Here is a 22,378-nt window from a genome sequence, read left to right on the forward strand (position 1 = left end):
TACAATCGTAATTGTAATTTCACAAGTTTTACTACTCAAATAAGGTAACAATCGTAATTATTGAAATATAAATAAATTCCACAGCACAAAACATTTATTATTAAAGATCTGCGTATAAAGAAACAGACATTGTCTTAGGGTGCGCGCACACGGGCGACAAAGTTGCTCGGCGACTTTCGTATTTGTATGAAAAGTTGCGTCGCCTCGTGTGCGCACCTTCATACTAGCCCATAGACCGAATACGAAAGTCGCCGAGCAACTTTGTCGCCCGTTTGCGCGGAGCCTTATGTCCTCTATAGACTATCAACTATCAATAATCATTCAATAATATTGCGCAATATTAGGGCCCCCACAGACGGGAGACAAAACTGTTTTGTCTCCGTCGCTCGGTCTATGGGCTAGTATGAAGGTGCGCACACGAGGCGACGCAACTTTTCATACAAATACGAAAGTCGCCGAGCAACTTTGTCGCCCGTGTGCGCGCACCCTTACGCTCCGCGCACACGGATGCAACAGTTGCACGGCGACATTTTTTGTCTTTGTCGTGCGTACTAGGAGTGACGACAGAGACAAAAGATGTCGCCGTGCATCTGATGCATCCGTGTTCGCGGGCCCTTATGTTTTTGATGGTGCGGTTAGATTTTTAACAGTGGCAATACTAAACCATAAACAAGAACTGATTTAAAAAAAGAAATAGTCTTTGTCGATGTCGCCTCGTTTCGTGTGTCGCCATTTTGTTGGTTCGTGATATTATTGAGTTTGAAAAAGAAGTTTCTGTATTTAATTGGACCTCGCGTTGTATGCGTGTCGTCTAAAATGTCTAAAAGACGAATCGAAGTCATGGACCCTTTCATTAAGAAGAAAAGGTTAGTACCACGTTTATTTTTCATGTGCCATGCTTGATTTATCAGTTTGTTTTTTCGCATGTCTCGAAAGAAAATGCTGATCGTGAATACAGTCATTTTGATAAAACGTTTTCTGTCAAGAGGCTACTCATATTTGAAATGGGTAACTAAGATCTTTAGACCTTGTTTTTGTTTTGGCATCTAGTCTTGGTTTTAGTGGCAGGCAGCTTGACTTCTTCACCGGTTTGTTGTCTTTAAATCGATCCATTATTTGTATAAATTTGCTTAAAACTTCCCTCGGATGATTTTCCGACGAAAATGTACAATGAAGTCCTATATGTATCGGTTGGTTCCTCTTTGCATTGATAAACGTAGGTGATAGGTCTACTTGCTTCATAGATTGTATGCATACTATTTTCATAATGAAATTTGAATCGAGATAATAAACCAAATTATCAAACTATTCCATATGAACAGATCTTTCCTGATGAATAATGATGATATGGTGTCATATGAGAAAAATATACCATATAAATCATATTAAAACAACCCTTCGATAAAGTTTTACCCAACTATCAGCTTAGCGCGTCTAACAAACCTCTACTGCAGTGGATCCCTGAAGTTACCATTTTTGAGGCCCAAGATTTCTTTGTATATTATCAATCAATCAATCAATCAAATATTTATTTCTTAGAATGTGGTACATTGTAGGTTGGTAATACATTTTTAACCGACTTCAAAAAAGGAGGAGGTTCTCAATTCGACTGAATGTTTTTTTTTTTTATTTTTTTTTTTATTTTTTTTTTGTATGTATGTTACTCGATATCTCCGAGAATCGTGGACCGATTTTCAAAATTTTTTTTTTGATCGAACCGGTATAACCCCGAGATGGTCCCATTGGCACCAAGTCAGGGTCTGATGATGGGATCCTGGAGAAATCGAGGGAACTCTTCAAATGTTATAGGCTTATGTAATGTTTTTAGTCTATTTTTCAAAGGTACACCAGTATTTACGTCTGATGGTAATAATTTTATGTGGCTGAGCTGATGATGGAAGGTCAACTCCTCAATGGTTAGGAGTTTAAGGATAATTCTTTCACTACTGTACATGTATTCGAACTGATACATATAATATCACTAGGAACCACTAAAAATCAACTGAGCTGATGATGGAAGGTCAACTCCTCAATGGTTAGGAGTTAAAGGATAATTCTTTCACTACTGTACATGTATTCGGACTGATACATATAATATCACTAGGAACCACTAAAAATCAACAAATAAATAAACTTTTTAACAAAAAATAAAACCGCCTTCAAAAATAAGCGCGTTACAAAACACGGAGAAACTAAAAAGCCAAAAATAATAAACCTTTCAATTCAGATTTCTTATCGTATTGCAATAAGCTAAACATCCAAATTATAAACAAATCAATTATTTTTGGAGTCGGTACCAGCCTGTGTATGGTTGGGTGGGTCAAACAGGCAATAGCAAGGCGACGAACAGGTCTGGTACCGACTACAAAAATAATTGATTTGTTTATAATTTGGATGTTTAGCTTATTGCAATACGATAAGAAATCTGAATTGAAAGGTTTATTATTTTTGGCTTTTTAGTTTTTGATCAGCACATCCTGCCACATACGGCATAGAAATATTAATGCATGCATGTCATAAAATCAAGTCACTTGCTTATATAAAAATTATTCTTTAAATATCATAATTATTAATTTTAAATAAAGTGTAATTATATTCAGGTTTCATAAAAAAAAAATACATTTATAATTAGTTCATATTCATATTATTTACAATTAGGCGGCATCTAAGAACTCTTTAATGGAGTAAAAACGTTTTTCAATTAAATATGCAACCAATTGCTTTTTAAATTGATGAAATTGAAGGTTTCTTATTTCAGACGGTATTTTATTGAATATCCTGGGTGCCATTCCAAAGAAGCTATTTCGCATTAATGCTGTTTTCATGAGTGGAACATACAACTGACCCTCATATTGAGGACGTATAGGTAGCCTACGTTTCTGTGTTACATAAATAAACAAGTCAGGATTTCTTTTTACAAAGAGAGCCACTTCAAGTATGTATAATGAAGGTAATGTTAGAAGTCTTAATGATTTGAAAAGTGGATAACAACTCACTCTAAAATTAACCCCAATTATTCAAGGTTAACTAAGAAATATGCTCTATTCTATAACACATTTGTGCCTCCTGTATGTTTTAGAGAGGAGAAGGCAGCTGCGGCTGCTGCTAAAGGGGAGAAGGGGGAGAGTTCGGACAGTGCGGCTACGCTGGGCTCGGCCATGCCGCCGACTGCTACCAGCACGCCAGGAGTTAATCCTCTCACAGGTATGTTGGTAACAGACTTCTTCAGTCGTTCCCTCAATGTTGAGGATCATGCCATCATGTCTTCCTGTTGAGGTCTAGGTCCCTCCATAGGCATTTGTTCCTTGCCAAGTGCATGGCCTTGTGCTGTTTTAATTGCATGTGTGCAGTAATTCAGACACCATCTAGTAGGGGCTTGAGGTCTCATGCCTTCAACTTTGCGAGTCATAATTATTCTCTCCAGTCTATCTGGGGCCCATTTCTCGAAGCTACAAATTACAATTTACAAGTGGTTGTCAATGTCTAATATGCATACATCGGGGTTTTGGGAGCGGGGAATGATTAACACTAGCCCAAAAACGGTGAAAACGATAAACAACAGACATTACCTTAACATTTCTAGGTACATTTGGAGCCAGTTACATAGTTTAATCTATATTTCAGTAATGCAAGTTACTATAAACAGAGTTATAAATACACGAATTCATTCCCGCTCCCAAAAACCCCGATGTATGCTAACATGACAAGTTGGAAAGAGACTTCTACTTGTAACTTGTAACTTTCAGTTTTGAGAAATGGGCCTGTGTGATGTGACTGAAATAACTGAGGAACACTGACATGTTTGTGTTATCTGACATGTTGATCGTATTGCTATTTTTACTCTGTGGTTGGTATGATTGTTGGTTTGTTACTATATATCTGTCTTGCTGTATATTACTATTTAATTATGTTTATGTAAGTCTATTTATAATTTTATATTCTCTTATATGTGTATGTTTATTCAATTTGTGTGTTGGAAATTAGAATAAGTATGATTTTTCATTTCGAAGCACCTACTCTTTCTGATTATGTTTTTTTATTTCCGCTTCCCAAAGGTTGTCTGGTAGAGATCGCTCTTTAGCGATAAGACCGCCTGTTGTCTGCCTCTATTTATAATCATTTGTTTTGTCTCCGCTGTATCTTTTTTCTGTATCTCTTGCTGAGGTGTGCCAATAAAGAGTATTCTATCTATCTATCTATCTATATTCTTCCTTTTTATCTGGTGACTACATTTTTATTTTCAACCAACTTCTATGAAAGAGTTCAAAAGAGTTCTGTGGTATCGAACTGTATTCTGGCCACCATATTTTTATGACCTTACTTTGTGGGCTTATTTTAGTACAGCATTTGACCATAATATTTGTGTTTTAAATATTGGGTCTACGGCCCAACTCAAACGGTATTACCAGGGGTATCACCAGGCTAGGGGTCGCAGGGTTGGATAACGGCCGGCAGCGGTAGGGCTAGCAATCACCCGCCAAGCCGTCCACAAATAGACGGCGTCAGACCGCCCCACATGGATGGGGCGCGCCCCGACACAGCCGCCCCCACAGCGCCCAGCGCGGAAGGGGCCACTCACCCAGCAGGGATGTAATGAAGAAACACACATTTAAATATTGGGTTTATATTTCACAACTTTCTGGCAGATTTGTACATGTGGTGCAACAAATAATTTTCTAGTACTGAGGGGAACTCCATAATCCATAATGGGAAAGTGTGTGTGTCTGTTTGTTTGTCCATCTTTTACGGCAAAACGGAGCGACGAATTGTGATTTTTTAAGTGGACACAGCACAGTTGAAGGGATGGAGAGTGACATAGGCTACTTTTTGTCTCTTTCTAACGCGAACTAAAATTCTTGCATACAGCATTACACTTTATTTTATGTGACTTTCCTATACAAAAGGGTCCTTATTCAGCTGAAGGTCCTTAAATTCTACCCGAAGTTCTTATAAAAAAGGTCCTCTTTGCTTGAAAAGGATAAAGATCCTGTAGGCAAAACACCACTTATTTGAAGTTTTAATTTACTTCAAATTTAGTAGTAGGAGTAGTAGTAGTATAGTAGTAATCACTTTATTGTGTACAACAGTTTATATACAATTTGTAGGAATAGAGATACAAAGGCGAGCTTATCCCTATAAGGGATCTCTTCCAGCTAACCTAAATAAAATAAATTTAAATATTAATAAGCAGCCAAAAGCAGTTTCACAAAGTCAAATCATGATGGAGTATGATATACGATTTAACATTCTTAACCTTAAATTGTTTCAGGTCTCCCCCACTCTCAGCGCTACCACGAGCTCCTGCGTCGCCGTCTCGGCCTCCCCGTCTGGGAGTACAAGAACGACTTCATGAGACTCCTCAACACGCACCAGTGCGTCGTGCTCGTCGGCGAAACTGGCTCCGGCAAGACCACGCAAATCCCACAGTGGAGCGTTGAGTTTGCTGCTGTCACCGCTGGCAAGTCCAAAGGAGTCGCTTGCACACAACCTAGAAGGGTAGCCGCTATGTCTGTAGCTCAGCGAGTCGCTGAAGAAATGGATGTAGTACTTGGACAGCAGGTTGGTTACAGCATCCGTTTTGAAGACTGCTCCGGGCCACATACATTACTCAAATACATGACAGACGGTATGTTACTGAGAGAAGCCATGTCAGATCCTATGTTGGATCAATATAGAGTCATTCTCCTTGACGAAGCTCACGAAAGAACTCTAGCTACTGATATTTTGATGGGTGTATTAAAGGAGGTGATCAAGCAGCGCCCAGATTTGAAGCTAGTTATTATGTCTGCCACGCTAGATGCTGGTAAATTCCAGCAGTACTTCGATAATGCTCCGCTGATGAATGTACCTGGTCGTACTCATCCGGTAGAGATATTCTACACACCGCAGCCTGAACGAGACTATCTAGAAGCAGCCATTCGTACTGTAGTCCAAATTCATATATGTGAAGAGATCGCTGGTGATATACTTCTCTTTCTGACTGGTCAAGAAGAAATTGAAGACGCTTGTAAGCGGATCAAGAGAGAAATAGACAATTTAGGACCTGATGCTGGAGAGCTAAAGTGTATACCGTTATATTCAACTTTGCCACCGAATCTCCAACAGAGGATTTTCGAACCAGCGCCTCCGAACAGGTCAAACGGGGCGATAGGAAGAAAGGTGGTGGTGTCGACTAATATTGCTGAGACTTCGCTGACCATTGACGGAGTGGTGTTTGTGATTGACCCTGGATTTGCGAAACAGAAGGTGTACAATCCTCGTATCAGAGTGGAGTCGCTTTTGGTGTCTCCAATTAGTAAGGTAAGAAATATTTTATGACAACTCTTCAATTTTAGAATAGGCTAGTTTCCTATATTTCAAATAAAATATTTTATGCAGTGCACGAAATAAAGCACCACATAATTAGAAGAAAAATATGGACAGTAGTTATGTTTAAACATAATTTCTATTTAATAAGTCAAAGAGAAAGATATTAAGTAAATGCATTGACCGTGACGTCACTCCTCAGTATTTCATAGTAATTCCATATTAGCAAATCGTTTTGACTGTTCTTAAAAAGAAGCTGATTTGACTAGTAGGAAACTAGCCTATTCTTGTCTGATCTGGGGGCCGATTTTTGAATCTCACGGCGTTCGAATTCAGAAAATTGTCACTGAAAATAGTAGGCAATTTCGGTGACAATTTTCTGAATTCGAACGCCGTGAGATTCAAAAATCGGCCCCCTGAGCTCAAAATAACTCCTTTTGCAATGGATAATGATGGTTGATATCTTTTGAATTAAAAAGAATGTGAATGAAAATTCATAAAAGAATGGTACAAGTCAATTATTATCCTGGAGAAAAGGATGCTACGGCCGTTCCGCTTTTTTTCTCGACTTTTCGGGGACACTGCCGTGCCCCCAGATCTGAAAGTGTGGCTTTAAAAGAAAAGAGGGTTATGCATAGAGTTTGCATTATCCGACGGATTTTTAATATTCGAATAATTCGGATAATACAATTTTTATTATTCGAATATTCGAATAATCGGATAATTTCGGATAATTTATTAAATGGAAAAAAAATAATGTTCCAGGTGCGTATAAGCGTGGAATTGATAACGGCTGAGATAGATGAGTGCCATAATGCAAAATTTACCTAAGTACATATTTTATTTATTTTTTGCGTAAATCAGCAAACTGTAGAAATTAAAACACACCTAGCTCTCTATCTATATAATATAAAGCTACAACCCGACTGACATTTTTCCAAAAATAGGCAGAAGGGGGATTTGAAGGTGGCAGTGTTTGGTGTGGTCGTATAGAGTTTGGTCCTGCGACCCCGGATAGATCAGACCGTCGGTCTACCGGTTCCGGGTAAAAAAATGTTGGACGGCCTGGCCAAACGGCTGGAGTTAGCCGGGGAGTGTTCGACCAAATGTCATAGAGGACCCTGGGCAGTTTTTGACGCCACCATTTTTTTTTCAAAATGGCCGACTTTTTTTTTTGACGATTTTTCAAGTTTGTCGTAGAGAGCTCAAATTTTGGTCATAGAATCTCCAAGTGGCCTCGATTCGAATGAAATAAAAAAAAATTGAAAAGTGCTACAAATGTGGGAAAACTGGCCACTTTTATTTTGTATGGCAACTTTTAAACCGTAAGAGATAGCCGGGGGGTGCTCGACCAAATGTCATACAGGTATCCGAGTAGAAAAAAGTTGCATTAAAAAAAAATCAAAATGGCCGACTTTTTTTTTTGAAAATTTTCAAAATGGTCCTAGCGCGCTGAGATTTGGCACACGGGTGGACGGTCGCGCTAAGATTAGTATTCAAAAAGAAAATTTTGAAAAATTCAAAATGGCGGCCTTTGAGGGCTAATTGAAATTTGAATGGAGGTTTTTCTTTTAATTACCATAGCTCCGTAACGGTACAAAGAAGTGAAAAGTGCTCAAACAAATGTTATACAGTCACCCGAGGTCCATCGAATGGCATTAAAAAAAAATCAAAATGGCCGACTTTTTTTTTTTGAAAAATTTCAAAATGGTCCGAGCGCGCTGAAATTTTGCACACGGGTAGACAGCCACCCCAAGATTAGTATACAAAAAGAAAATTTTGAAAAATTCAAAATGGCGCCCTTTGAAGGCCAATTGAAATTTGTATGGAGGTCCTTTTTTTAAATCCCCATAGCTCCGTAACGGTAGGGAAAAGGTTAATAGTGCTTGAACTAATGTTGTACAGTTATCTGAGGTCCATCGAATGGCATTTACAAAATTTCAAAATGGCCGACTTTGAAAATTTTTTTTTTTTATTTTCGGTCCGAGCGCGTTCAAATTTGGCACGTGGTAAGAACGGGAGCCAAAAATAGAAATGAGAAAAAAAAATTTTTGGAAAAGTCAAAAACGGCGGCGAGAGGAGACAAAGTCAAATTTCCCTACCAGTTTGTATGGAGGTTTTTTTTTAATCCCCATAGCTCCGTAACGGTAGGAAAAAGTTTAAAAGTGCTTGAACTAATGTTGTACAGTTATTTGTGGTCCATCGAATGGCATTTACAAAATTTCAAAATGGCCGACTTTGAAAAATTTTTTTTTTTTTTTTTCGGTCCGAGCGCGTTCAAATTTGGCAAGTGGTAAGAACGGGGGCCAAAAACAGGAATGAGAAAAAAAAAATTTGGAAAAGTCAAAAACGGCGGCGAGAGGGGACAAAGTCAAATTTCCCTACCAGCCTGAAGGAGTGTTCCACAGCCCGAACGTCATTGCTCCGGTCCGAAGTCCGAGCTGCGTACAGACAGTGCTCCCAAGCAAAAAAATATAAGTAAAAGTATCTAAAAAGCGACGCGGAGGTTCGAAACCCAGCGAAGGCCGAAGGCCGAGCTCCGCGTAGGGCCGAAGGCCCGGAGCGTCCCTGAGAGGGGCGCCAACTTCGCTACAACCCCCACAGTAACTACGCGGAGGGCCGAAGGCCCGGAGCATGTCTGAGAGGCTCGCAAGCACGCGAAGGCCGCAGGCCGAGCTGCGGGCAGAGAATCCTCCCAAGCAGAACAATAATTAAAGTGTCTAAAAAGCGACGCGGCGGGCCGGAGGCCCGACGCGGAGCTTCGAAACCAAGCGAAGGCCGAAGGCCAAGCTCCGCGTAGGGCCGAAGGCCCGGAGCGTCCCTGATCGGCTCGCCGGCGGTCCGGGAAGTTGGAGCTTAAACACGACCCAATAGTAAAAGTGTCTTAGAGAAGCGAAACGACGGGCCGGAGGCCGCAGGCCGCAGGACCGTCGTGAGCTTCTCAAGACACTTTTAATATTGGGTCGTGTTTAAGCTCCAACTTCCCTACAACCCCCACAGAAACTACGCGGAGGGCCGAAGGCCCGGAGCGTGTCTGAGAGGCTCCCAAGCACGCGAAGGCCGCAGGCCGAGCTGTGGGCAGAGAATGCTCCCAAGCAGAACAATAAGTGAAGTGTCTAAAAAGCGACGCGGCGGGCCGGAGGCCCGACGCGGAGCTACGAAACCAAGCGAAGGCCGAAGGCCGAGCTCCGCGTAGGGCCGAAGGCCCGGAGCGTCCCTGACCGGCTCGCCGGCGGTCCGGGAAGTTGGAGCTTAAACACGACCCAATAGTAAAAGTGTCTTAGAGAAGCGAAACGACGGGCCGGAGGCCGCAGGCCGCAGGCCCGTCGTGAGCTTCTCAAGACACTTTAACTATTGGATCGTGTTTTAAGCTCCAACTTCCCTACAACCCCCACAGTAACTACGCGGAGGGCCGAAGGCCCGGAGCGTGTCTGACAGGCTCCCAAGCACGCGAAGGCCGCAGGCCGAGCTGCGGGCAGAGAGTGCTTCCAAGCACACAAAGGCTAAAGCAAAAAAGGAAACAAGTAAAGCAAAAAAACAAACAAGCTAAGCAAAGAAACAAAAAAAGCAAAAAAGCAAAGCAAAAAAACAAACAAGCAAAGCAAAAAAAACAAAAAAGCAACAAGAAAGACCGCGGGGCCCTCGGGCCCCGCGCACCTTTAAAAAACTAGTCTTTAGTTCTATGACTAGAATCTTGCAATCAGATAGTGAGCTGTTGATGATATAAGACAGTTAGTAGTAATGATTAGTTAGGTGTTAGGTATAAGGAGAAGTTTTTCTGACAACACCTTTACCTTGGAAATGTATGGTAGAGAGGATGGCTTGTGTAGAGTGGAACGTGAAACAACATCATTGGATATGATGATGGTTATAGGGCTATACAGCGTTGTTATATAATCCGATCCGATATCGGATGTAGGAAGGTTGTCAAAGGCAAAAATCAAAGATGGCGCCTTGAATGATTTCGAGAATGTATAGGAGTCGGTCCTTCGCTCGATATCGGATCGGATACTTATCTCATCTTAAATCTGCGGGGGCCCTTCCGGATACACTTCGACCCATCGGGATCTTTTGTGCAATTACCCCCTTCGATCCTAAGATCTGAAGGCAGCTATTCAGGAGCTTCTCGACCATCTCTACGTATCGGATGATGAGGCTCATGGGTAGCTCTCTGAAGTCCTTTGGTACTAGGTAGCCTGCTCCAAAGTTCTTCATTCTTTGTCTGGCGAGGGTGTGACATTCACACATTAGATGTCTGACGGTTTCTTCCTCTTCGCCACATATGCGTTTTCATAGCCGTTTTAATGGTTCCTTGTGAAAGGCCCACAAAAGGTTCCGGACCTATGAAGTTGTCTTCAGATCCGGCCTTGGCAAGTTCATCAGCATTTTCATTGCCAATGAAGCCTTCGTGCCCCGGTATCCATACCAGTTGCACCTTGTTTTGCCTTCCAAGCTTGTTAAGAGCTTGGATGCCGTTTAATACCAGTCTAGAGTCACCTCTGGACGATCTGGACTGTCTCTGAGTATATAGATATTCTTCCCTTGGGTTTGTCTAACTACCTCTATATTCTCATGTAGTCATTTGCATAAATGCCTACGCCCGTACCAGATGCTATCTTGGACCGGATCGGATACTTAATATAAAAAGTTGAAAACTCTCTTCGTAGGCTCTAAACAAAAGCGTCCTGGTTAGGGTCTTAGAACAGGAATGAGCAAAGATATAGGTACTCGTGCAAAACAGAATAACCCAAAAAGAGAAGACGAATTAGTCGAAGTCACTTCCTATCCAGAGGTGTGGATCATTTTAGACCTTTGTTACACAGTGGATGGTACCAAAGTAGCAATGGGAATCTACATCTACAAATAAGTAAGTAAGTAAATTCTTTATTGTACCACCAACATAAAATATACAAGACATCAAATTTAGAAGAATGAAGAAGGAGGAGGTACAAAGGCGAACTTATTTAAATATTCAAATCCAAAACGCCTCAAATTGCTCGACAGCGATTTGATGGGTTTTAGTTTCCAAGCTGATCAGTAGATCGACTAAGATTTCAAAGTATAAGTAGTAATTAGACTGATTTTTGTGTATGCATGTAACTATTAAAAGGAAAATACCTTATATTTCTTAGTGAAGTGGAGGGAATTCTGGCGTACTAAATTGCTATGGAACTGGTAACAGCTAAATTCGGAGTGAGGCGCTAAATTTCAATTTCAAAAAAACAAGGGACCAGGAAATCTAGGTATCAATCTCCCTTATTAAGTACGGTTTCACAGATAACTTCACGTTAGCTATTAGCAGTAATGAAAGTAGGTTGGGGAAACGTTTTTATATTAAAAAATAATAATTGAACGTTTTTGTGCTTTTCTAAATCATCCAATTAATCGAATTAATCGAATATTCGATAATAACTGAGTGCGTGGGGTGACGGTGAAGCATTCTGCTTACTTCTTGTCCACGAATGCTTCCTTTGTTTTGTAAATAAAATAAACCTTCGCCTAGAAAGGCTAGAATGAAATAATATTAATTTGATTTTGAAGGTAAATTTAGGTGTTAACTTGTTAGCAATAACATTATCCGTATTAAGAATTGATAGAAATTGGTTTCAATGATGTCTATCTATTAAATATATTACTTATAAATAAAAAATAATGTTTATAGAAATTATCCGTTTATCCGGATAATTTCACTTGGATTATTCGAATATTTTCGGATAAAAATATTGGCGGATATTCGAATAATTCGGATATTCGAATATCCGGATTGCAAACCCTAGTTATGCAGCATTTTATATTTAACTTTATATCTTTAATAAACTGAATTTGCCTTCTACTGTTATTTAAATACTTCAAGATTATTAATTAAGTTAAATTCATATTATTGTAATCAAAAATATAATGTTGACATGTAAAAGTGCCTTGCTGAATGAATGTTTTCAGTTTGAGTTTGACTACTTAGACTCATAGGCCTTCAATCTCTCCTTTTTGCTGTGTACTTAACACAGCAAAAGGGAATGTACAAGTTTCTAATGGGGTGGCAACGCGCATGTGACACTGTTTGAGTTGCAGGCGTCCATAGGTTACGGTGACCGCTTTACATCAGGCGGGCCGTATACTTGTTTGCCACCGACGTAGTATAAAAAAAAAAATTAACTATAACCCTATTTTTCAGGCATCAGCCCAGCAGCGCGCAGGTCGCGCCGGGCGCACCCGTCCTGGCAAGTGCTTCCGTCTGTACACCGAGAAGGCCTACAAGAATGAGATGCAGGACAATACTTACCCGGAGATCTTGAGGTGACTGGGTGGTAGTACTATCGGGGCTCACACTAGGGCTTATACTTTTTTATTTCAATGTTTCTGTCATCATCATCCTCCACACGGCTCGTGCGAGTCTGGGGTCCGCTGTGACAACTAATCCCAAGATTTGGCGCAGGCACTAGTTTTACGAAAGCTGCCATCTGACTTTCCAACTGAAATGGTAACGAGACCTTATTGGAATTACGGTTTCCTCACGATGTTGTCCTTTACCAAAAAGCGACTGACAAATTTCAAATAACATTTCGCACATGAATTCCTAAAAGCACATTGGTGCTGGTCGGGGTTCGAACCTGTCTCCTCTGGATTGAAGTCACATGCTTCTACCGTTAGGCTACCAGCGCTTTCTTTAAAGATAGCATGACACTAACAGGAAGTCTAGTATCATGGGCCATTTGGACCTTCTAATACATTGGTGACATAGGCGTATAACTATACTAAATTTATGCTGGCCTGTGTGGTGACGGGTTAAGAATTTCCCCACCCCCTTTCTTCCCGTGGGTGTCGTAGAAGGCGACTATGGGATATGGGTTAAATTGTGGCGTAGGCGAGAGGCTGGCAACCTGTCACTGCAATGTCACAGTTTCGTTTTCTTTCAACCCCTTAGTTGCCAAGAGTGGCACTGAAGCTTTATTAGTTTCATGTGTTCTGCCTACCCCTTTATGGGATACAGGCGTGATTGTATCTAAATTTATGCTATCTAGGTATAATATAGCAAAGCAAAGGGTCGTAACTCAGCAGTGGGGTTACATAGATAGACAAATTTTTAATAAACTCCTTTCAGCAATATGATTTTTCAAGAGATGAAATTTTCATCAATAATAATTATTTATGTTCAAAATATTTGGAAATCGCGAATTAATTACGTCTAAAAAGAGTAGAATACATTCAGTGCCCTTAAAATATATCAGTATTTCACAAAAATGTAAGCTAAGATGATTTTTGTTTATATATTTCTATTCTTTTTAGGACCTCTAAACCCTAGTTGCACAAACATTCATTTAAATTTTACTTTTTTGACAGTTCCATGTATCAGGAATGATAGGGTTTTCGAAAGGAGTGGATTGTTAGAAAAGCTATAGTCGGCTTTTAAAAATCTTTCCTTTAAACCTGAACTTTCTCCCCCTATTTTAGGGAAGTGGGAGTGTTAGAAAGAGACAAAAAGTAGCCTATGTCGCTCTCCATCCCTTCAACTATCTCGACTTAAAAAATCAGTTTTCGTGGCTCCGTTTTGAAAGACATATATAAACAAACACACACTTTCCCATGTATAATTTATAAAGTATGGATGAATGTTTGTGCATCAGGCTTGGCATATAGTATGGTGCAGCGAACTAATGCCCCCCGCATTGCCCGTTGCAGATCGAACTTAGGATCTGTAGTTTTGCAGTTGAAGAAGCTGGGAATAGACGACCTGGTGCATTTTGACTTCATGGACCCCCCCGCCCCGGAGACACTTATGAGGGCACTGGAACTGCTCAACTATTTGGCGGCCTTGGGTAAGTTTTTTTTCAAAAAACCATTTTTCCTTCCACTCTGGATAGTAAGGTATCCGCGGACGGTCGGCATATTTTTTTGAATACTGTGCTATCATCTGACGGTCACTTATGAGGGCTCTGGAACTGCTCAACTATTTGGCGGCCTTGGGTAAGTTTTGAATCAACCATTTTTCCTTCCACTCTGGATAGTAAGGTATCCGCGGACGGTCGGCATATTTTTTTTTAATACTGTGCTATCATCTGACGGTCACTTATGAGGGCTCTGGAACTGCTCAACTATTTGGCGGCCTTGGGTAAGTTTTGAATCAACCATTTTTCCTTCCACTCTGGATAGTAAGGTATCCGCGGACGGTCGGCATATTTTTTTGAATACTGTGCTATCATCTGACGGTCACTTACGAGGGCTCTGGAACTGCTCAACTATTTGGCGGCCTTGGGTAAGTTTTTTTTTCAAAAAACCATTTTTCCTTCCACTCTGGATAGTAAGGTATCCGCGGACGGTCGGCATATTTTTTTGAATACTGCGCTATCTGACGGTCAAGTGGTTATGAGGGGAGGGGCTCAACTATTTGGCTACCTTGGGTAAGTCTTTGTACATCTATCTCTTCTTTTTCCTCTTTCAATCCTAAAGGAGAAAAAATTGTCCCAAGGATTTTTTCCCATTCCGTTACCATTTTTTCATACATTTTGTATGGCGGTAACGGCACATCTTGAACACTGGCGATCAAATATATGAAAGAGGCGCGTTCTTAGCACACAGTCTTAAGCTCGTGTAGGTGAACGCGTACCATGCTTGTATGAGTGAGATATGACAGGTCGACTGTTCGCGTTTTTGACAGGCGGTAACTGTGAGGTAACCGAGAGGGGGTGGGCGGCACTTTCAGCGGGGAGCGGGAGTGGCCATACTGTACGATAGTACTCTTTATTATACTGTGCCTATACGATTATTGAACTTTTTGAATGATTTATGTAATTTCATAAATATTATGAAATGTCGTGCTCCTTGGCACAAGCGGGCTAATGTGTTGAATGTTATTGAAACATCGCACACGTTATGTTTTATACACAGGGTGTATCTTTTTAAACTTTTTGAATGACTTGTTATTAACTCAAATATCACGAAATCTCATGCTAATGTAAACCTTACTTGAAAGTGTTCAATGTTATTTAAACAGCGCACGCTTTGTGTTTTATATACAGGCATAGATTAAATATAAGAAGATCATACTATCCCATACATTAAAATGCGACCGCCTAAGGGCCCATTTAGACGGTACAAGAACTCGCATACGAGTTTTATTACATTGCGGTATTTGATGGCTGTGCAAAATTGTATGTAACCTCAACAGCCCGCAATGTAACTAAAATCGCATGCGAGTTCGCACGCCGTCTAAATCAGGCCTAAGAACGCGCATACACTACACCACACATAGATGGCGCCACAATAAAAATGTCTTGTAGCTTTCGATTACACTTGCAGATGGCGTTAAGTGTCGCTTTTCGCATAGATTTTATGGCTCGAAAGTGACACTTAACGCCAATCTACAAATAATCGATGGCAACAAGGTTTTTTTGGCGCCATCTATGTGTGGTGTATACACTACACGATACGTGGATACGTAGAACTCAACTTATTAGTGTAATAATGGAAAAAATGGATCAGTTTTAATTGTCCCCCAGACGTAATTGCCCCGCTGTGCCATACCACTAAATTGTATTCGATATATTAACAATTTAACATATAATTAATAGATAGATAGAATACTCTTTATTGGCACACCTCAGCAAAAGATACAGTGTAGACAAAACAAATGATTATAAATAGAGGCAGACAACAGGCGGTCTTATCGCTAAAGAGCGATCTCTACCAGACAACCTTTGGGTAGCGGAAATAACAAACATAATCAAACAGAGTAGGTGCTTCGAAAAAAAAAAAACAATTATTCTAATGTCCAACACACAAATTGAATAAACATACACATATAAGAGAATATAAATAGACTTATATTTATAAAAGTACATATAAAGTCTCCATGGTATGTTGTGTTGTTTACAAACCATATATTTTCTAATACCAAATTTTATTGTACTGTTTTTTAATCACTTGTTTATATTATAATGATTTACCACCAATATTTATAGTTGAACTATTTATGCCATAGCGTAATGTAATAATTTATTATTGTTGTGCTGTGCGATATGGCCATATTGTAAGTAATGCAAACTTATTAGTCTGTGCAAATGTCAATTTATACCTCTAGAATAGACAATAGACAAAATGGCGCCTTCAGTAAGGACGCGTTCAACTTACGGTAGGGCCGTACCGCGCGGCTGCGTTCGTGTCTCGCAAATGGTCTCGTCGGAAGATCAGCGCTGTCCTCCGGGTCGGCATTATGCTGAGACGGGACCATTTCGTGATAAACTTGTCCATACCTTATACTTTTGTAGTTCTTAGCCATTTTATGCATAATGTGTAGTTTATTACGAATAAATGTTTTGATTGATTGATTGACTTACATAAACATAATATTACATTTTCAGATGATGACGGCAACCTGACAGATCTCGGTGCTGTGATGGCAGAATTCCCGCTTGACCCTCAACTGGCCAAGATGTTGATTGCTAGCTGCAATCATAACTGCTCCAATGAGATCCTGTCCATTACAGCCATGCTGTCTGGTAAGTAATGAATAAATAAATATTGGGGGACACCTTATATTTATGTATGACGCCCTTCTCCTGAAGCTCCAGAATGGCGAGAGAGATGCGGTCCCGCCATGGACTGCCTTTCCACGTCGCGGTTCCGTAGCCCTGAAGCCCCTGAAATGAATAATAATAATAATTATTAATTATTGGGGACACCTTACACAGATCAACTTAGCCCCAAACTAAGCTAAGCTTACGAGTATACTATGGGTTCTAAGCGACGATATACATAATGGGGGATGTCTGAAAATTTTAAAATCGCCTGATATTTTTTCTGGTGATAGGAATAAGCATTTCTATTTACAGAAAAAAGTTACAGATTTTTTGGTAGCACCATACATTTTATAAAAATAAAAACGTGTTGCTCGACTGCGCGTACGACCCACTTCGGCAGTTATGAGATTTGTCTTAGTCTTTAATAAAATTCCATTTTGAATCTGTGCTGGCCATAGACACTGACAGTTGATTGTCAGCTTGACATTTTTCTCGGAGAATTCATAACCATATCTGGTGAATTATTTATTACTGTTTTCGACTCATTTTCTCTCCCTGGCCTCTGATTTTGCCTCCTTCTACGACTACCTTCGCTCTCGAACCCCGGACGTTGATTTTACTGGCTTAAAACGACGACCTTTGATATTAACCTCTGGACCTGATTCTGCTTGCATTAACGAAGACGTTTGCTTTTAAACACTGGACCTGATCCTGCTGAACTGTTTACGATCCGTTTTGCCTCCCTGACTTCTGATTTTGCTTGATATAAGGACGATCACGCTTTTAAGTTCCGGACACTATTTGTTATAATGAATACAAGTACATAAACACGATATAAGGATCCCAAAACATGCTTTATACCAACTTGTTCTAAAACCCAGATTTAAAATTGTTCATATTAAGAAAGGAGCTGAAGGAAAGTTGGTGTCAATAGGTTGGCAGGAACTGCCCAACCAGAGTGCGATTTTGCTGTGAAGACCACCTGAGTGTAAGATACCGTGTCTTGTTTACCCACCTTAAAATGCAGTTACACGCTGGCAATAATATCATAAAAAAGAAAGCCATAAATATCTGACACGGTGGCATTTTATAAAATGTGTATTTTTTGGATAGACCAATAGGAAAAATATGGTAAAATACATTTTTTTTTATAATTTGCAATGTCCTATAATAAAATATAATTGATTTATTTTATTGTGTTGTTTTATTTTACTTCTGAGTTGTAGGTGTGTGTCATGTCATGTGTGTCGAATTACTGTCAAGTTACTATCAAATTCAGTCGGCTATGGCTTTCCATATTCTTCTATGGCCCTCTATACTTATAAATCATGATTAACAGCACTATAGTAGATTGTGTTACGAGGGAGCAAAATTGCATATTTATAGCGAGGATATAAATTGAATTGTGAACAAAGTGAAGTATTCTATATGTAATTGAATACTGAGTGTAGTGACTGGGATTCGAAAAGAAAGGGTTATTTTCTTCCCTGCACTGCGAGGAGGGTGCAAAGAGGCACTTTTCCTCTTTGCTATTAGGGACCAAAGTGATACTTTTCCCTTCAAGGACACATTTTTTTTACATGGTTACATAACATACCATTTTTTATGTTCATATAACATATCATTATATATAAATTTCCTAAAAGTTGATGTTAATATGTGTAGCAAATTTAATTCCACCTTGTGTCTTAACACTTGAATCCCTCACTACGCTCAGGATTAAATTTAAGAATACCTTGCTACACTCAAGATATATATCTCATTTTTCTCCCTTGTTGCACAATCTACTATTGCTACCATTTGACACTTTTTTTTCATATCATATAAGCAAAATACTAAAATATGAATCAGGTCTGTTGTAAAAATATTATGCACTTAATCGACACAATTTTTTTATACATAATATTAAAATATGTTACAACATAAAAATGTTCTCATAGCAATATAGGTATTAAGATTATAAGTATTAAGATTTTTAGTTATTAAGAACTATATTTGCAGTGCCCTTACAGGGTTCATAGCTGTGCTATACCTACTGAAATGTACCAACTTATGTAGGTACCTATGATAGCAATAAAGAATTACTGATTACTGATTATTACATATGTGCAAACACTTTCCGTGGCGTTAATATTTTATACAGGCCAGACAAAGTTATTGAACAGAAAAGTGTCACTTAATTCCCTCCTAACAGGGCCGAAAAGTACCCTTTCTGAATGGGTGATGTGAAAAGCAGCAGGCGTCACATCGCAAACTCATTTCCTTTTTGAGCACTAACTACTTAAAGCAGACAATAAACCAACAATCTAAAGTTATTTGTTTAGGGCACAGGTCCTTCTCTAGTTCTCATCTGTAGGCAGGTGCGCTTATGAATCACTACTAGGAGTTAGCCTGTTTTCACATTACCCGATCCAATATCGGATGTCGGAAGGATTTCAATGGAAAAAATCCAAGACGACGCCTGTAATGTATGGGATATCGGTCCAACATCTGGGGCCCGTTTCTCGAAAGGTACAAGCCTTGTATTACAAGTGCGCGAACTGTCAAATCGTATGGGTTGTCATGGAAACACACTTGTAATACAAGGCTTGTACCTTTCGAGAAATGGGCCCCTGGTATTAGATCGAATAATGTGAAAACGTACTTATGGGTGCTAAAATGAGTAATAATGTTAATATAGATCAAGACAAATTTATGTTTATTACACTCTAATAACATGTAGTTGCACTTTTCAAAATTAATGGGATACACATTCTTTGTCAAAAATATCTCTGCATCTTTCATCAATTTCTTCTTCACAGGCATTGTGTTTGTCGCTGTTCCACATTTTGGCAAATTAGATGAACTAGCTCTTACAAAATCGCTAGTACCTATCCACGTTTTCCCAATTCAATGGGCTTAAAAATTGTAATCAGGTCCGGGGTTCAACGCAAAGGCCGTCGGCAGCAAGCAGGGCAAGCACACGTCTTCGTTAATGCAAGTAGAATCAGGTCCAGGGTTTAAAATCAAAGGTCGTCGTTTTAAGCCAGTAAAATCACGGTCCGGGGTTCGAGAGCGAAGGTAGTCGTAGAAGGAGGCAAAATCAGAGGCCAGGGAGAGAAAATGAGTCGAAAACAGTAATAAATAGTTCACCAGATATGGTTATGAATTCTCCGAGAAAAATGTCAAGCTGACAATCAACTGTCAGTGTTTGTGGCCAGCACAGATTCAAAATGGAACTTTTTTAAAGACAAAATGGATTTTTTTAAAGACTAAGACAAATCTCATAACTGCCGAAGTGGGTCGTACGCGCAGTCAAGCAACACGTTTTTATTTTTATAAAATGTATGGTGCTACCAAAAAATCTGTAACTTTTTTCTGTAAATAGAAATGCTTATTCCTATCACCAGAAAAAATATCAGGCGATTTTAAAATTTTCAGACATCCCCCATTAAATAGATAAATACATAGAAAACATCCATGACTCAGGAACAAATATCTGTGCTCATCATACAAATAAATGCCCTTACCAGGATTCGAACCCAGGACCGCAAAATCACTTTAAATTACTTTTCCCTCGCTAGCTCGGAAACACGTGTTTTGTCCTTTAATACCAGCGGGTAAAAACGCATTTTATCTACTAGTGGGTAAAGTAATTTGACCTTGAATAAAGTCAAATTAACTGCTTTAAAATTGATAAAAGTAGGTGAATCTAGTAATAAAGATGATTTACCACCTGTGGAACTACTGGAAGCAGTGATAAACGCGTTTTTTGCGTTGTAGTTTCCTCGCTATAGTGATGGGAAAAGTTTTGTGTTACACTCGGGTGCAAATGTATTTTACTTCTCGTGTGTTAAAAAACTCGCAAGTTCAGGATTCTATTCTCGAACCACTCGCTTCGCTCGTGGTTCAACCAGGGACCGGAAAACCCCTTTTTAGGCTTAACTTCATCAATTTGCTTACCCAATCAATTTTCTTACTAAATAAAACGGTAAGCTTTTTTAAAGGTAACCTTTTAAAACGGTAAGCTTATTGAATCTGTTACTATGAGGTTACCATAACTACTAACTAAGTTAACTCCGAAACCCTATCGCGATAGGGTTTTTAAAACCTGTTTTCATTGAGTTATGGTAAGCTTTATCCGTTCCTTGTTGTCTTTCTACATTGAAACTGGTTTGCTATAGATAGAGCTTGTCTCAGACGCATGCACTCGAATTTGCGTAGTTATTACCATTTGACATGTACGTCATTTAGTTTCTGTATTTGATAGTACAATTATTGACCTACTCGTACTCATCAGTATATTATAAGGGAATAAAATGAAGTAGGTTTTTACAGCAAGCAAGGTTTTGTACCTACTTTTAGGGTTCCGTAGTCAACTAGGAACCCTTATAGTTTCGCCATGTCTGTCTGTCTGTCCGTCCGTCCGTCCGTCCGTCCGTCCGTCTGTCCGTCCGCGGATAATCTCAGTAACCGTTAGCACTAGACAGCTGAAATTTGGTACCAATATGTATATTAATCACGCCAACAAAGTTCAAAAATAAAAAATGGAAAAAAATGTTTTATTGGGGTACCCCCCCTACATGTAAAGTGGGGGCTGAATTTTTTTTTATTCCAACCCCAACGTATGATATGTTTTTAGATAGGTATTTAAAAATGAATAAGGGTTTACTAAGATCGTTTTTTGATAATATTAATATTTTTGGAAATAATCGCTCCTAAAGGAAAAAAAATGTTTCCCCCCCCTCTAACTTTTGAACCATTAAAAAATATGAAAAAAATCACAAATGTAGAACTTTATAAAAACTTTCTAGGAAAATTGTTTTGAACTTGATAGGTTCAGTAGTTTTTGAGAAAAATACGGAAAACTACGGAACCCTACACTGAGCGTGGCCCGACACGCTCTTGGCCGGTTTTTTACTTTTAATTTTTATTTATTTTGAACTTCACTATCAGTCTCATAAAAATAACTATAACAATGCATGTGCTCAAAAAGTGCGTTTACAATGCATGTGCTCGAAAAGTACGTTTTTTACGAAGCAAAATCGTGCAGCAAGTAGTAGGTACTTTTAAAGTAGTACTTTTCCACACTAGTTCTTTTTACTTTAAATTTTGAACTTCACCATCACTCCCATAAAAATAGCTATAACAATGTATGTGCTCGAAAAGTGCGTTTTCTATAAAACAAAATCATGCGGAAAGCAGTACTTTTCCGCACTAGTGTCTTTTACATTCCAATTTTATTTAAATTTTGAAGGCCACCATCCGTCCTAGAAAAATCGTTCGGAAAGTTGTAGATTTTCGCACTAGGGTTTTTTACTTTTTTTTTTAAATTATGAACTTCGCTATCAGTCCCGTAAAAATAGCTATTATAATGTATGTGCTCGGAAAGTGCGATTTATATGTAGCAACATTGTGCGGAAAGTAGTACTTTTCCGCACTAGCGCTTTTTACTTTTCAAATGTTTTTAAATTTTGAACTTTACTATACGTCCCAGAAAAATCGTGTGGAAAGTAGTACTTTTTCAAACTAGTGCTTTTTACTTTAATTTTTTTTTTATTATGAACTTCGCTATGAGT

General features: G+C 39.2%; 1 protein-coding gene across 1 annotated transcript in view; it reads left to right on the forward strand.

Moving 5' to 3' along the window:
* The first annotated feature begins 713 nt into the window (after positions 1 to 713).
* Positions 714 to 22,378, forward strand: part of LOC125239737 (putative pre-mRNA-splicing factor ATP-dependent RNA helicase PRP1) — a 40,243-nt gene continuing 18,578 nt past the window's right edge. The window contains exons 1-6 of the mRNA XM_048147384.1: positions 714 to 866; positions 3,080 to 3,204; positions 5,270 to 6,300; positions 12,479 to 12,600; positions 13,984 to 14,120; positions 16,662 to 16,799. Of these exons, the coding sequence (XP_048003341.1) occupies positions 817 to 866; positions 3,080 to 3,204; positions 5,270 to 6,300; positions 12,479 to 12,600; positions 13,984 to 14,120; positions 16,662 to 16,799 (1,603 nt within the window). The 5' untranslated portion in view covers positions 714 to 816. The remainder of the gene's footprint in view (positions 867 to 3,079; positions 3,205 to 5,269; positions 6,301 to 12,478; positions 12,601 to 13,983; positions 14,121 to 16,661; positions 16,800 to 22,378) is intronic.

This window comes from Leguminivora glycinivorella, chromosome 26, assembly GCF_023078275.1.
Source record: "Leguminivora glycinivorella isolate SPB_JAAS2020 chromosome 26, LegGlyc_1.1, whole genome shotgun sequence".
Classification (NCBI taxonomy): Eukaryota; Metazoa; Arthropoda; class Insecta; order Lepidoptera; family Tortricidae; genus Leguminivora; species Leguminivora glycinivorella.